The sequence below is a fragment of the Azolla caroliniana genome, unplaced genomic scaffold (genome assembly GCF_043228905.1).
Source record: "Azolla caroliniana isolate FFs.n. ecotype wild unplaced genomic scaffold, voAzoCaro1.0.p SCAF_4, whole genome shotgun sequence".
NCBI lineage: Eukaryota > Viridiplantae > Streptophyta > Polypodiopsida > Salviniales > Salviniaceae > Azolla > Azolla caroliniana.
In genome coordinates this window covers 3,998,530-4,015,761 of record NW_028230439.1, presented here as the reverse complement: position 1 = coordinate 4,015,761, position 17,232 = coordinate 3,998,530, and the positions used below count along the sequence as shown (strand labels likewise).

General features: G+C 42.5%; 2 protein-coding genes and 1 non-coding gene across 3 annotated transcripts in view; 1 reads left to right on the top strand and 2 right to left on the bottom strand.

Moving 5' to 3' along the window:
* Positions 1-11,017: 11,017 nt before the first annotated feature.
* LOC147864872 (putative carboxylesterase 18) lies at positions 11,018-12,966 on the bottom strand. Its single transcript, XM_087319049.1, has 2 exons — positions 12,694-12,966; positions 11,018-11,971 (listed from the first exon to the last, which is right to left on the bottom strand). The coding sequence occupies exons 1-2, from the start codon at positions 12,944-12,946 to the stop codon at positions 11,196-11,198; spliced, it is 1,029 nt and encodes a 342-aa protein (XP_087175175.1). The 5' UTR covers positions 12,947-12,966; the 3' UTR covers positions 11,018-11,195.
* LOC147864869 (putative pentatricopeptide repeat-containing protein At3g01580) overlaps positions 12,077-17,232 on the top strand; it is a 46,273-nt gene continuing 41,117 nt past the window's right edge. Inside the window, exon 1 of the mRNA XM_087319047.1 lies at positions 12,077-12,091. The gene's annotated coding sequence lies outside the window, so the exon portion shown is untranslated. The remainder of the gene's footprint in view (positions 12,092-17,232) is intronic.
* LOC147864871 (U6 spliceosomal RNA) lies at positions 15,572-15,674 on the bottom strand. The gene has a single exon (XR_015529743.1). It is a non-coding gene; the product is annotated as a U6 spliceosomal RNA (small nuclear RNA).

Below are 17,232 nucleotides of genomic sequence, written 5' to 3'. Positions count from 1 at the left end.
GCGGCAGCGGGCAGCCGGGGATGATGGTGCTGAATGCACAGAATTACGCCGACTGGAAGATCAAGATGGAGGATCTTCTGATTGTTCGGGACTTGTACGAACCGATTGACAGGTCGGAAATACCGAAGGGGGTACTTGAGTCGGAGTGGAAGCTCCTGAACCGGAAAGCCGTAGCGACGATCCGACAATATGTCGATGTAAGCGTCCTACAACATGTGGCAAACGACACCAACGCATATGAAATGTGGAAGAAGCTGTCGGGCCTCTACGAGAGGAAGAATGCGTTGAATCGGACCTCCCTGATGAGGAAGATAGTGAATCTCAAGTACCGGGACGGCGAGAGTATGGTGGAACACGTGAGCACGTTCATGGGATTCGTGAACCAGCTTGCGGCAATCAAGTTCCCGTTGGAGGATGCAATGCAAGCCATCATCCTGATGTGTACATTGCCGGACAGCTGGGAGAACTTGGTGGTGACTCTCAGCACCTCCTGCACCGAAGATAACTTGTCCTTGCAAACGGTAAAGACAAGTATTTTGAACGAAGAAGCGCGTCGGAGAGATAAAGAACTGACCTCCGACCCGAAGGCGCTGCTTACCGAATCGGATCGGGGAAGACAATGGAACCGGAGTCCGCAAAGACGGGAGAAGTCGGGGACCCGGTCGCAGTCAAGAGGAAGGCCCACATGCTTCCACTGTGGGAAGCCGGGGCACTTCCGAAAGAATTGTCGGCATTACCGAAAAGACAACGGAGCCGACGACTCCGATTCGAAGAAGTCACCGGAGAGAAACGGTGCATACCGGGGAGCCACGGACCGGAGAGGTTCGGATCGGCGAGGGCAGGACCGGAAAGGAACGACGGCACTCGCGGCAAGTGAGGAAGAAATCATGCTCATCACCGAAGAAGGTGAGCTAAACATTGCCGGCGATGAGACGACCTGGGTGGTCGATTCCGGAGCATCGTTCCACCTGACCCCGGAGAGAAGATACTTCTCATCCTACACAGCCGGTGAGCATGGGTGTGTTCGGATGGGAAACGAAGGTACGTGCCGGATTGCTGGCATAGGAGATGTGTGGTTGACAACCCCGACCGGATGCAAAATGCTGCTGAAGAATGTCCGACACGTTCCGGAGGTCCGACTGAACCTGATTTCGGCCGGGAGGCTAGATGACGAAGGCTACACGGGTAGCATCCAGAACGGCGTAATGAAGTTCAGCAAGGGGAGCCTGATAGTGGCTCGGGCCCGGAAAGACAACACACTGTACCTGATGAATGCCCGGTTATGTCCGGAAGAGCTGAATGTGGCAGCCGACACTGCCGGTGAGCTGTGGCACAAAAGACTGTGCCACATGAGTGAGAAGGGGATGAAGAGGCTTGCAGAAGACAACCTTATCCCAGTGAAGCATGTGCACCTGGAGAAGTGCACCGATTGCCTGGCCGGTAAGCAGAACCGAACTTCCTTCCACTCAAGGCCACCGACGAGACGTAGCGCACCATTGGAGTTGGTGCACACTGATGTGTGTCAGGTAGAAACGAAGTCACATGGCGGAGCCCAGTACTTCGTAACATTCATCGATGATCATAGCCGAAAACTGTGGACGGCACCGATGAAGACAAAGGACCAAGTGTTGTGCGTCTTCAAAGATCTCCACGCGAGAGTGGAAAGGGAATCCGGCAAGAAGCTGAAAGCAATACGAGCGGATAACGGAGGGGAATACCGGGGGCAGTTCCAGGAGTACTGTCGCTCGAAGGGAATCCGACTCGAGTTTACTGTGCCGAAGACGCCGGAACTGAACGGGCTGGCCGAGAGGATGAACCGGACCATAATGGAGAGGGTTCGGAGTATGCTGGCGCATGCGAAATTACCCAAGGGGTTTTGGGCTGAGGCAATGTCGACGGCGACATATGTGATAAACCGATCACCCTCAGTACCTTTGGACGGAGACACGCCGCAGAGAGTGTGGACCGGTAGGGAAGTATCCTACCGGCATCTGAAGGTGTTCGGGTGTCTCGCATACGTGCATGTGGCAAAGGACCGGAGAGGGAAGCTAGATCCAAAGACCCGGCCATGCATATTCCTCGGTTACGGCGACGACGAGTTCGGCTACCGAGTATGGGACCCAGTCGACAAGAAGATATTCAGGAGTCGAGACATCATCTTCATGGAGGACAAGACACTCGCCGACTGGGAGTCGGAGAAGAAGATGAAGAGCTCCAAGTCGACCGGTGAGGATCAACTCTACGAGGAGCAGTCCCGACCGGCAAGGGACCGGTTAGCACTCGAGGATCCGGCCGAAGACGGTGAAGAAACCGAACCGACCGAAGAAGATGAAAATGATACCGGAACCGGCCCCGATCCCGAAATGGATTCGGATGAAGAAGAATCGGAAGAACCGATTACCGAAGCTCCGGAACGGAGATATCCTCTAAGAGAGAGAAGGGCCCCCCGGAGATTTCCGGAACCAGAGCACGTGCTGCTAACCGACGAGGGGGAGCCGGAGAGCTTTGAAGAAGCAAAACATGACACTCAGAGCCGCAGGTGGTTGAGTGCCATGCAGGACGAGATGGATTCCCTGCATGAGAACCACACATATGAACTTGTGGAGTTGCCGAAAGAAAAGCGGGCACTTCGAAACAAGTGGGTGTTCAAGCTGAAACCGGGAGATGCCGGAAACCCCCCGAGATACAAAGCCAGGATCGTGGTGAAGGGGTTTCAGCAGAAGAAGGGCGTCGACTTCGACGAGATATTTGCCCCGGTAGTGAAGATGACCTCCATCCGGACGGTGCTGAGCATAGCGGCAAGCATGGACCTCGAGGTAGAACAGATGGACGTGAAGACGGCATTCCTTCACGGTGACCTCGAAGAAGAGATCTACATGCAGCAACCGGAAGGATTCGAGAAGAAAGGGAAGGAGCACCTGGTATGCCGGCTGAAGAAGAGCCTTTACGGACTGAAGCAGGCTCCCCGGCAATGGTACCGGAAGTTCGACTCCTTCATGACCGACGAAGGGTACCTCAAAACGCAGTCCGACCACTGCGTGTTTGTGAAGAAGTTCGAAGGAGGAGACTTTCTAATACTCCTCCTGTACGTGGACGACATGTTGATCGTCGGACGGGACCAGGTCAAGATCCGGATGCTGAAGAAGGCTCTTCACCGAACCTTCTCAATGAAGGACCTGGGTCCGGCGAGACAAATACTAGGGATGCACATCATCCGGGACCGGAGCAAGAAGCAGTTGTGGCTGTCACAGGAGAAGTACGTGACGAAGGTGCTTCACCGGTTCAACATGTCGGAAGCAAGACCGGTCGGATCGACCCTCCCGACAAACTGCAAGCTGTCCAGCAAGCAAAGTCCCAAGACAAAGGCTGAAAAGGAGGATATGATGAAAGTGCCGTATGCCTCAGCCGTCGGGAGCTTGATGTACGCCATGGTGTGTACGAGACCGGACATCGGATATGCAGTCGGAGTGGTGAGCCGGTACATGAGCAATCCCGGCAAAGAGCATTGGAACGCGGTCAAGTGGATACTCCGATACCTGAAGGGCACGGCAAACGTGTGCCTCCGATTCGGCTCCGGTAAACCCGAACTCGACGGTTTCACCGATTCGGATATGTCGGCTGATGCAGATACCAGCCGGTCCACATCAGGGTATGTGATGACGTATGCAGGGGGAGCTGTTTCGTGGCAGTCGAGGCTGCAGAAGACGGTTGCGTTGTCAACCACGGAGGCGGAGTACATGGCAGCTGTTGAAGCCGGCAAGGAAATAATATGGATGAAGGACTTCATTGGAGAGCTCGGTATCCGGCAGAAGGAGTACCGACTCTACTGCGACAGTCAGAGTGCAATCCACCTTGCAAAGAACGCGGCCTATCACTCCCGGACGAAGCACATCCAGCGAAGATATCACTGGATCCGGGAAAGGATAGAAGACAAGGAGTTCGTGCTGACGAAGATCCACACGGACGAGAACGGGTCGGATATGCTGACCAAGGTGCTCACACCCGACAAGCTGGAAGCATGCCGGAAGAGGATCGGATTGGAGAGACATCCCATGCCGAAGTGAAGGGGGAGTTTGTTGGGATTACGGTCCCTTCGAATGGGATGGTCGGATCCGGATGGGACGGTCCCGGTTTCGGTTTCGGTACCGGATGACGAATGTACCCGGAGAGCGATCCGGATGCAGGGACATATCCGTGAATATGTTTCCTATGGGCCCATGTGGCTACAGTTGTAAATAGCCCAAAGTCATATAAGTATATATATGACTTAGGGCAAACAGTTTTACTGTTGCTTATCATTTTTCTGTTTTTCCACTTAAGAGGAGTGAAGAGGGAGCAGCCGTGAGAGAGAGAGAGATAGAGCGCGAGAGAGGAAGAGGACGACGCCTCTGTGTATTTCCGCCGCCTGTGGCGAGGACAGCGAGCTCAAGGTCGTCGCCTTGGAGCTCGTCATTGTATACTTCTCTTGTATAGTGTTGTTTTGGAGTCTTGTACTCCCGTGGTTTTTCCCATCTAGGGTTTTCCACGTTAATCCCTGTGTACTCGTGTGTTTCTCTCTTTTGGTTTCTATTTTCTGTTGCATTGATCCGCGATTACTCGGTTGTGGCCGAAAGGAAGAAGGTGAATCGAAGCGTCTATTTCTTACACCGTGTACAGTCATCTACAAAGGTGATGAAGTAGCGGGAGCCTCCTAATGGTCGCTCTGGCATGGGCCCACCTATATCTGTCAGTAGAAGCTCTAGGGGTTGTCGTATCGTCTCGTAGTGGAGAGTGTGCGAACTTCGGGTCTGTTTCCCGTATCGACAATGCTCATAGAAGTCCATCTCTGCTTGGAGTTTTGGGATGTAGCCTACTACCATCAACTAATCAAGTCTGGCTTGAGACATGTGACCGTGTCGGCCATGCCATAAGTTTGGGTCGGTCTTTTTGGCTACGTTTACGGCCCCTTCTGGATTGATCGCCATTAGCGGGTACAGGTTGTTGTACTTGTGCCCGTCTAATCATCCATACCGACTCACCTAAAGTTGTTTTGTACCCGTCTTTGGCTAGCACGCCAATGGAGACCAGACTCCTTTTCAGATCAGGTACATGCCGAACTCGGTGCAGGGTTATGTCATAGACATATGCCATGAAAGAAGGTAGGGATTGAACCCAAGACCTCATGGTCTCTATTGGGCATCCTTGTATTTAATTCAACTTCATATAGTGTAGATTGAACATTGGAAGTTCCTAGCTTGCATGTATTCTCATTTTCTAGCTTGCATGCATCCTCATGCATACTCTATTGCATGCATCCTCATGCATACTCTATTTCTAGCTAGCTTACATAGCCCTACCTTCTTGTATAAATACTCATGTGCACCTTGATTCTAATCAAGGTGAACAACACAAGTTACGGGTTCTATAAGTTGAGTTCTTGTTCTTTTACTCTCTCTTGTTCTCTAGTCTTATCTTTGTTCTACTCTATTATACTTGTCCGTGACAGGTTATTGTGTTGCCATTTGGCAATCGGATGGGAACCTCTTCGGTCCGTGCAATTCTGCACTCATGCCCGTTGCCTAGACGGACTGTGCCGTTGGTGTCAGCTAAATAGTTCAAAGACCATTCAATGTTGGGGGTCACATGGAATGTGGCACCGGAGTCCAGTAACCACGTGTATGCATCTTGTGCACAGTATAGGACTTCTCTGATCGTTGAGTCCTCTAAGGAGAGAACTTCTCCTAATCGGGAATCAACAACATTGATTTGATTGCCGACTAGAGAGTGGTCCGAGTCGAATCGTCCTCAATTCCACTCGGATCGCCGACCACTCTCTTTCCTCTTGATTGACCGCTAGCTTTTCTATAGTGTGTGTAGAATTTGCGTGATCGGCCCGTTCTCGACTTTCACCATTGTCGGTCTCCCCTCGTTTTTGATTGGTTGGTATTCCGACCGGCTCTGTTGGCTTGTTCTCTTGTACAACTCTGTTAGTCGAATGACTCGGTCGAGTGATGGGCTTCTGCTGATTCATCGATGGTAAGTCCCATCAATTTTCGCCGAATGTCCTTAGTGAAGACTTGGCGGATCGTCTCATCATGATTTAGGATCGGTCGACTATTGGCGTTTGTCATGCAGAATACCTCCCAACTCGCCGGCAAGCTCAATAGGAGGGCAAGGGCTTTCACTTCTTCTTCGAAGTTGATCCCTTATGAGCAGAGTTCTGACAACACCCGACTGAAGGTGTTGATGTGGGAGGTAGCCGGATCATTCTCTCTCATCTTCATGTTGAACAATTGTTTGATCAAAATCAGTTTTGAAGATGATGACTTTTTCTTGTACACGTCTTGTAGTTTCTCCCATAGTGAGAACGTTGTCGTCTCTTTTGCCATGCTGAAGTAGACGTTTTCGGCTAGGTGCATTCGAATGGTGGAGCGTGCGATTTCGTCCATCGATCTCCACTTATCGGTTGACATTGAAGCGGGCTTTTCGAAGTGTCGAATGACCTTGACTTGTCTTCGAATAATCAGTACATCCTGCATCATCTCCTTCCATAGGGCAAAGTTTTTACCATCGAATTTCCGGATCTCAACTCCTGTACCGGATGTTGATGCCACGATTCTTTCAGAAGTGGGATTTACTAACCTGGTCTTTTCTTTCCTCCTTTTCTGTTGTTTGTTGCCGTCGATCAGCAGATCGCTCTGATACCAGTTGAAGCGTAAGTGTATGCGGAAACGTATGAAGATCTGTCTCATTTCATACTCAGAAAACAACACAGAAAGAGAAGCAAGGATATACACAGATTGAAGCTTTAATGGAAGCTCTATTACGTTCTTTGTCTCTCTCAGAGATTCGATATCCGATATATGATCAAGAAGATTATTCTTTACATCGTTAGGTTATTGCTTATATACTAAGCCCTAACTATGTGGATGAGTTCACACTAGGATACACAGTGGAGGGAGTCGGCCTTTTATGCCAACAATACTCACTTCAAGTAGACACTAACAACGTAGACCAAGGTGCAACTTGGGTGCAAACCTTTGCAACACATCAAGATACTTGTGGTAAAAGAATCAGATAATGAGTTCAATACAAGACATGTTTTGTCTATAATGATTATCGTTGTTGTGGTCCCAAGCTAACAACTTTGCCTCTTCATGAGTGAGACAGGTGCATATACTTTGAATTCTACATACTTAAAAAATGGGATGAGAGGATATTACTTGACTAGTTGACGTCGGGCTTCACCTGAATGAGATCCTCCAATGACATAATATGTATAATCATCTGAAGACCTATATTTGAAATCTGCAAGCATCAAACATTAATCAGGGTCTACCATAACAAAAAATGGTACGATAGTTGCATGCAGATTAATCTTCATTTTGCTCTTGAGATTCTCTACATGCACCACATGTGGCTCTCTTCCTATCACAAGATCGATGGGTGGCCTTTGGATTGAAGAAATCGACAGATGGAAGAGTTTTTCACACTAGTTTTCTCTTTGCTATATTTTCTCTTATTTGGTTTTGCTCAGAAGTCATTACACGTGAAACTATTTTTCTCTCCTGGAGGGACTACTTCAAGCTGTTGCTCATCTTCTTCTTCCTCCACAAACTCCAAGACCTTGAGCTCGTCGTCATTAGATCTTTGTTTTTTTTTAATATTTTTTCTGTTCCGGTTTTGATTTCCGAGATTGTTTTGGTGGAGTCTCTACTTCTGTGCTCATCCTCTCCTCGGTAACATAAGGTGGAAGAGCAACAATAAGGTTATTTTTTGTTTGCATAATATATTTTCTTAAAGTTTTCGGTGGCGCAAGTCGGCTACCAGGTTTCCTTCATCGACTCGCACTCGCCTAGTACCACCCAAGCTCTCTATGTTGAGGAAGATATTGGTCGAATCACTATCTCAATATTCGATATTACGACCTTTACTGTAGGTAAAGGTTTTTCCCTAATTCTAGCTTTCTTTTACTCTCCGACTTAGCAAATATGAGGAGCAATACTCCATCTTCTTCCACATAGACCAGATTCCATTCTAAATTTAAATAATTTTTAAGCTTAAGCTCCAATGACTTATCTTCTAGGAGCATAATTTATTTTCCTTTCGTATTGCTTATAGACGATTTCGATGTCCCATCATGTTCAGATTTCAATAATGTTCTGTGTTACTTTTCTTTTAGGAAGCTCTCTGAATTGCATTTCATCGGAAATCGGATCTTCAACTTGAAAGAGAGGACCTTCTGATGAGGTTCACTAGAATATAAAAAAGCTATTTTATCGAGAAAAAAGTCAATAACTAAAACATAAAATACATCAAAATACATGCCCAAACCACATATGAATAGAAAACAATATCCCGATGCAATGCATCAGATTCTTGAACAAAATGTAAAAAATCTACGAGAATTCGATGCACTATATCGGATTCTAGCATACAAACACATGAATCCAATGTAATGCATCGGATCTAGTTGACTTCCTCTAGAATTTGATGTAGTGCATCGGCTTCTAGAGGAAGTCCTATGATGAAGGATGAAACCTCTACTAACGAAGCTTGCATAACTCATCCGTTCACATTTAAAAGAGTTCCTTGAGAAGTTAGTCTAAAGAGATTTAACTTTTTATGTTTTGATAGTTATATTGTTTGCTATTCAAGCAAGACGTGTTGAGGGAATGAATCTATGTCTTAATAAATTTGGAAAGGCCAACTTACATATACTGCGAGAGAAGTATTTATCACTTATTTCACATATGCAGCTTGTAAGGGATCACGCCGTTGGGGCTAGTTCGACGCACGTTGAATATTTCCTTGGATTGAGTATTAAGTGTTGTAGAACTGTGTTTAAAATTACCCATAGCATTGGGAACATGAGGTTTCAAAGAATACAACTAAGATTGGTAAAAGGATCGTGGTAACCTTTTGATAAGAATATGTATAAATATAGGTGGTAGTCATTTTATACATTTTGTAAGTTTGGAATGTCTATTATTTAGGCATTTTTTGAAAGACCTAAAACTTTGACATGCTAGAAATCAATATATTTTGGGGTCATTTTTTAAAATCCTTTACGCATGCAACACCCTTTTTTGTGAATCGACCTATTTTGTGTCTTTTTTGACGGGCAGTTCTCCAAGTGCCATATATTAACTGTTTCTAATGTCTTGGTGATTGTTATGACCTCTCCAAAAAAATGTCTTCATGGGCCTCCAATGTGCATTTCCTTTGCTCAAAATGTTGGACGCAACGACGGAAAATTCCAGCTCCACCCCACCGATATATAGGGCGTCTCCCATCACTTTAAAATTTCGTGAACTCAACGTTAATCTTTTGCTTTGATCTTTACTCAGTTCAGCTCGGAATGTGCTTGTGGTAAAAATGCACCATGTCAATCTAACGATTCATGATTGGGATTGTTACGCACCTATGGGACTTCGGTGTGGGCCTTAAATAAGTTAGCTGCCATCCGGAAAGTCATCTGTGACCCCAACTAGAGGTTTGCCATCTTTGCTTCTCCGATTGGATAACCTCCTCACTTAAAGTGTTCAGCCAGCTGCAAGATGTCCACTTTGAAAAGGTAGACTAAGTTTGGGATTGAATTGATAATGTCCTCCACTTCATTGTCCTCTAGACCATCCGACATGTGCAATCCTTCCGCGACTTGTGGCCTATGTTGCCTAGAGAGTTTTTCCTCTTGTGCCGAATTTTTAGATAGTGGTTTCGTCGTCGTATACTTCAGGCGAGGTATCTCGATCTTGCTCGCTGGTGGAGACTGTCAAGTTTTGTGCTTTGTTTGCTATTCATTAGTGCACCGATGATGATTTGATCGCAAAATCGAGGTACTAGTGTTAGCAGCTCATCTACACGAAATGTAATTTTCTAAATTTCCGTAATTTGCCACCCATATGTTTGTTTCTCCGACGGGACTTTTGAGTTTGTGTGTGGGAGCTGGGGCCGGTATGTTCCGGGGTTACCATTTTGTTGGTGACAATTTCTTGCAATACCAACCCTCTTACTTCCTCACGGACATTCTTTTCTACGTCCCATTCATTGTGCTTGGTTTGACTACGGGTGGCGACAAACACCGAGTCTACGGTATCTTCGCCTTCCATTAATTCGATCTGGACCATGTTTACTGCTAGTTGTGACATGCCTTTTTCCTTCTCTTTTTGAATTGGTGCTCGGTACGGGCAATCAATTTTCTTATGCCCTTTTTCCTTCTCCTTTTGAATTGTTGCTAGGTATGGGCAATCAATTTCCTTATGGCCTTTTTCGTCTTATGTCCTTGTGGGGCTGCCATGCATTGATGTGGCCACCATTCCTACTCCAAAATCCCTGGCGCAAATCTCGTGGTAGCCGGCTATTCGCTGTGCCATGGCAATGAAGTCCTTGTGAGCAATTGTGTCCAGATTCTGTGAGCTTAGCACAGTGCGTAAATTCATGGGCATCGCTTGTGTTGTTTCGATCCGCTTGTGTGTGAGAGTAAAACGGACAATGAAATCCCTCGCCCATTTTCCGGGTTTCATCCTCATTATTAACTTCACACCTCTTTGCAATTTCTAGCATTATTCCTATTTCTTCACGTTTCTAACATCAAATTCATGAAATCATATGTAATGACATGTTCATTTTGACATTGTGTTTCTAACATTAAGCAGCTAGTTATGGCCCAATATTGATGTCGTTTGGGAAGACATATTTGATGTAGATATATGATGGAATATATACATAGCTTTAACCAAATAAATCTATCAAGCATTCTTTCAATTTACACAAATAGATACTTTCAAGATCTCAAATTCACACAAATAGATACTTTCAAGATCTAAGACATGAGATTAGTTCCATCCAGAAGACAGAGGATCTAGAAAATTTGTTGCTTCATTATACTCCGAGCAAAATTCGAACATTAGTGGTGTATGTTCATTTCACCTATATATTATTAAAATAGCTCATGATGTTATGTAGGCTAGACATAATCTATAATTCATTTTAATTTATTGGTTAATTTTATAAGGTACTTAGAAAAAGTTCTTCATTGAAAAAGTTGTCTAATTTAGTATGACTGGAATGTGCTTTGATTGTTGGAAAATGTTCCCTAGTTTATGCAAATAAATAATGCATATTGATCATTGCAAGATACCAACTAGAGGGTCAATAGATAGCAAGATGAATTCCTTTATGATTCGTCTAGGTGACTATACCTTTTCGTCGATTTATCTTCTTTCAAATTCACAACATTCTTCCATAAACTGACACAACCTATCGATCACGTACGAAGACATTTCCATTTGGGGGAAAAGATGGGAGGAGTGGAATCCTCCCTTGCAATACTCGAGAATGATTCTCTTATCAAATTTCCGAAATTGCTCAACATAACGTAGTTGCCAATCTTTCAACATATCGTGCTCTGCCACTATGACCATGGCAAGGGGGAAATCAAGCTTCATATAGTCGTATGTGTCATGTTGACCAAACACATGGGCTGCTTGGTGGTCTCTAGTGGCTCCTTGGGGGAGATAAGCCTTCCAGTACGAATCACATGCTTGAATAGTTAAGAGAGGACTATAACTCATACGAATCTCGCTTGGTGTTCTTTCTTCTCCACCAAAGAATGGGCAAAGTAAGACAATGCCTTTGAGTTTTAGCGGTTTTCGTGATTCTTTTGGCATATTAGTGAGTATCATCGATGTGACATGATGCACAATGTTCCCCCCAGCACTATCACCCACCAAATACATGGAAGAAGCATCTGCATAAGGTGAAATTTTATTCTTAATATTGTGATGGACCCATGTAATTGTCGTCAAGCAATCTTCGTAGGCAGTAGGGTATCGAAACTCGGGTGACCTACGATAGTCAATGGAGATAACTATCGCATTGCAGGATTCACATAGACGATTGCAAAAGGCATCATAAATTCGGTTTCTCGGAGTCATAAAGACAAATCCACCTCCATGGATATAGAAGACTATGGGGAATCCCTTTTCTCCTGGTATGAAAATAAAGACCAAAGGGTAAGTAAAAAGAGGAAAAAAGAAACCAATCCCTACTCCTGACCTAACCTTAGCCCCTTAAACTTAAACTTAACCTCGACAATAACCCTAACCTAGTCTTAATCATGATTCATAGTCCTAACCTAAACCCTAACCTTACCAATAGTTCTAACCTCACTTTAATGCTACCAATATTCCTAGCCTAACCTTAACCTTAACAATATTGCTAACCTCATCTTAATCTTACCAATATTCCTAACCTGATCTTAATCTTAACAATATTCCTCACCTAACCTTAGCTAACCGTGTCCACAACCCTGATGTAACCTTAATCTTCTCAATTAACCATAATTCAGAACCCCACCTTAACATTAAAGAATACTCCTAACCTAACCTTGATCCATAATCATAACCTGAGTTCTATCTTTATCCTTAATCAAGAATATAACCCAACAACCCAGCCTCACATCCAAGCTCCAAATATAGCTCAATATCCATAATCCAAACCGAAACTTTATCAATTACCAGTTCATAATCCTAACTTATCCGTATGCATCACTTAACCTTAAAACATTAACTCAAACCGAACTATGTAAATAATCCTAACATAGCTTTTATCCCTAACCCTAAATTTTAGTAATACTGATGCTAACCCAATCCTAAGTTGTATGGCGTAGCACAAACCCTAAAATGGATTAGTCCTGAACCTATCCCTAACCTGGATTGGTGGAAGGGGTATAAATTCTGAAGCCAAGACCTTTGTTTCTGTCGATAAGGATGTCTTCACAAGAGATGCCATGGCGTGGGGAATAAGGCCTAACAGAGAGGAGGTAATCAAAGAAGCCGCATACGCTTCGATTGAAGGACCCATCTCTGCGGAAAATCAAAGCTCTCATAAGCTTCTCGATTGTTAAGAGGAGCTTCAATGAGAGTGGGAGCTTGAGCTCTGTTTCTTGGTCATATGGCTCCATCTCCAACCTCTGTTTTCCTTGTGTTTTTCTTGCGTTTAGTAGCTCTCCATTTTAAGCACATCCCCCACATGAGTTAAATTTCAAGCACACTTGAGTTGAGTTAACCACACTTGGGTTAAATTAACCACAATTGGGTTGAGTTAACCATACATGAGTTTATAGTTAAACCCACTTTAGGGCTATAGCCTTAACCACACAAATTTGAGTTTCTAGTTAATGATTACCATGCCACCACCAACCTTTCCCTAATTCCCTACGTACATGCCAAATGTCAATTTTTCTAGAGAGAAAGAGAGAGAGTATGTATGTATACATACACATTCAACATTAATTACATAATCAGTTACCATTATATGAAATGACGATAAAGATTTAGACCTTGTCCACACAAGACAAAATTGTTCCTCGTTGTTCCTAATGCAATTACCTATACCTATAGTCTATCCATCCACACATCACTCATAAAACAAGCAGCGGAAATTCCAGATATAGAAAATAAAAACTACTTGTATGAATGGTCAATTATGGTGAAAAGGACATAACAACAGCTTGCACACGAAATATCAGTCATTATGTGTAATACGCATGCGGAGTATAATAACGTTTTCTATAACTTAAAGGTATCATGTGCATGCATAGAACAAGTTACACCAACATTCACAATACAAGTGAGGATGTCTAACTTTTATTTATTGACCTTGTGCAACATACTAGTAAAGTTCAATCTTTATCATAAATGTTATTTATTGCTTTTGTTGCATTGAGTTGTTTTATAACATTGACATTCACTCTGTCTCAAAGTAAAGTAAGTCTAAGACCGGTATATTGAATTACGCTTAATAATCACGATAAGTCATCAATTGCATGTCATATTGGTGTATTCAATTAATGACTTCATGAGTCACTGCAAAGACACAAAAGTTATTAACATTCACAAGAAAGATTGAATATTATCTATGAGACATGACTTGAACCGAACTGAACCAAACCGGCAAACCGTTTAAAAACGGTTTAACGATTTAGTTTAGGCTTGAGTGGAGCCATTGTTGACTCCTCATTGTAATCGGGAGTGTGAGTGTGATTGTGATTGTGTGAGTGTGAGTGAGAGAGAGAGAGAGAGAGAGAGAGAGAGAGCTCATTCATTTGCATATTCCATCGTCCATTATCTCTATGTTGGTATTAATCTTTCATGGGTTTGATTGTACCCAACATGGGTTAGGTTTCAATCGTACAAACAAATGGAGTGTATTCTTCAAGTTTACTTATGTTCCTTGTTGTAAAGTTAGTAAGTGTTGGAGAATAAATGCAACCAAAGTGCTACTCATATATAGGAAGTGAAACTAATGTTATTTAATGCCGTGGTAACTTAATACCTACTTTATAGAGTAGAAGTGAGGGGTCGCACTATCCCTCTTAATGCATGGAATGAGATTCAGAAGATTTAGGATATGTTTTTAGGAGATAATTGAGAGTTAAATCCAACTCCTACTAGGTCATGCTCTTAAAAATAGGTTTTCAACCCAGAGAGATACTATGTCACAAAGAGAATATAGATACATTACAAAAGTAAAGAATTATACCAAACCATACATTACCACGTCTTGTTGTGGAATGTTGGATGTAAGCTACAATGACTCACAAGAATAAAATTCTCTCATCTAGTTGGGTAGTTGACATAAAAAAAACTGGTTCTAAATTCTAATGATGGATTGTGGAAAATCTCTTAGAGCTTTGATATGACATTAATTGAAGAAAGGTTAATGGAACCACTAAAGAAGTGGGAAGATAATAAAAGGACATATTAGAATATTACATTGCAAACGTGAATGGCTCTTAAATTACAAGTGGATTCAATTTAAGGCAAGGATGTGTATTGATCGTATTCAATCTTATCTCATTACCAACATTAACTCAAGTAGGGCCCTCATACTCTTTTGCTCTCGGTCACATGAGCAAGGTATTGATAAAAAGGACAAATTAGAATACTACATTGCAAACATGGATGCCTCTTAAATTAGAAGTGGATTCAATATAAGGCAAGGATGTGTATTGACCATATTCAACCTTGTCTCATTATCAACATGACTATTAACTCAAGTAGAGCCCTCATACTCTTTTGTAGTCCATCACGTGAGCCAAGTATTGATAAAAGGACAAATAGAATACTACATTGCAAACATGAACGCCTCCTAAAGTAGAAATGTTTCAATTTAAGGCAAGGATGCGTATTGATCGTATTCAACACGAGTATTAGACGATGATAATAGGAAAAATTAGAATATTACATTGCAAACATGAATGCCTCTTAAATTAGAAATGCATTCAACATGAGTATTAGAAGATGATAAAAGGATCAATTAGAATATTGCATTGCAAACGTGAATGCATCTTAAATTAGAAGAAGACTCAATAGAAGGCAAGGATGTGTATTGATCGTATTCAACCATATCTCATTACCAACGTGCATGTTAACTCAATGGAGCCCTCATACTCTTTTGCACTCAATTACATGAGCTAGGTATTGAAGTTGTATTATTACATCAAAATGCATAAAAAATGAAAGCATATAAGGTATGTGATGAAGGCCTTGTAGAGGGTGAATATCACTTGCTTTTTACATGCTCAACATCTCTCTCTCTTTTCTCAATTTGTGTGTGTCATCCTTGCGCAAAGGCCATGGTAATCTTCTGTGTATTGTTCCAATTTTATCAAATGTCCCTAGGGGAACTCTCTCTCTCTCTCTCTCTCTCTCTCTCTCTCTCTCCACATATATATATATATTGCTTAAATATCTAGATGTCTATCTAACCTACATGAGTTTCTTATCACAAAAAGTTCCCCCCAAACATATTCAACTCATCAGTTACCTCAACACATTTCCATTCAACATTCACAACATTGTGTATGGCAATGTAAATCACAACTTCCGTTCAAGAGACTGGACACCAACCATCAATCATATATCCAACTACGTTGAATCTATTTCAACAAAAATCATGTCGGCATGCTTTTGGTACTAAATTTTGGACATTTTTCTTGGACATCGCGGTTATAGTATGTATAGATAAATCAAGGTGTTATAGTGATGAAGAAAATCTTTTTCGTGCTTGAGTGAGATTATTATACATTTGGCTCTCATCAATATCCTCCTTTTTTATTTGGAAACTTGTACATAAATAAAACATGGACTTCCATATCATTCACAGTTGGGCATTTGAAAATAAATATGATATTAAATTGAAGGATTGATGAGTTGGTTAATTGTCAAAAACTCAATTCAGGTCCTAAAATGGCTATTACATCATTGCCTTATCTTTGGGCACATTCAACAATATAAATCAAAACATTTATGTATGCTCAAAGTCTTGTTCAATGAATATGACCATAAATCTCTAAAATGTGGCAATACAAAATTGTAAAATTTATGGGAACGGTTTTGGATTTTGTAAGTCGATATTCCACACTATTTCCTTTTCAGCAACTTCATGAATTCCCTATTGTATAATTGAAGAGAGGTGTCACTATTTGGTATAAGGTCATCAATGGTGAAACTCTTACACATTTCCATTAAGGTAACACACATCTTTAGTTGGGGCATTTTTCTTCACATTATAACGTTATAATCATTTTGTGCGACTTTACAAAGCCTTTCCATTATCATTTTTAAACATTTCGTTGAAATTGTAAAATGTTTTTGTTGTAATGTACATCTTCATGAGATGACCTAACAAAGAAATTTATTGGTTGGATGATAAAAAAGGTTATGCTTGTTAATTGGGTGCAACGCTCTCGGCCATATACATCAGTTTTATGAGTATACTAACTCTACATATGGTTTTTCTTTTTTAGAAAACATATCCTTCCATTAGTTTTAAAAAGCACATATCAGCTACAAAATACAAAATGATGGAGAGGAAGTGATTATCCTTCCCCAACCTGTCTTGTGTAAGATAATGGCTAGCCATGAATCCTTCGTTTGATAGATTTGATTGAGCACTTCCTCAATAATTGAAACATACATGAATTTGCATATGCTCAAAGCAAATCAATCTTCCTCATCATGTTCATATTCAACATATCCAGATACCACCTTTTTGTCATCTAATCCTTGACAAACTTTACATGCATCCAATATACCACCACATTTACAATGACCAAGCATCCTCTATTTTCCATATTCAACGTAAAACTCAAGCAAAGCATTATTGTATAGAGGTCATTTTGTATTCCTTGATCCATGATTTCAGCATGTATCAACATGCCTTCATGCAAAGCCATATGATTGA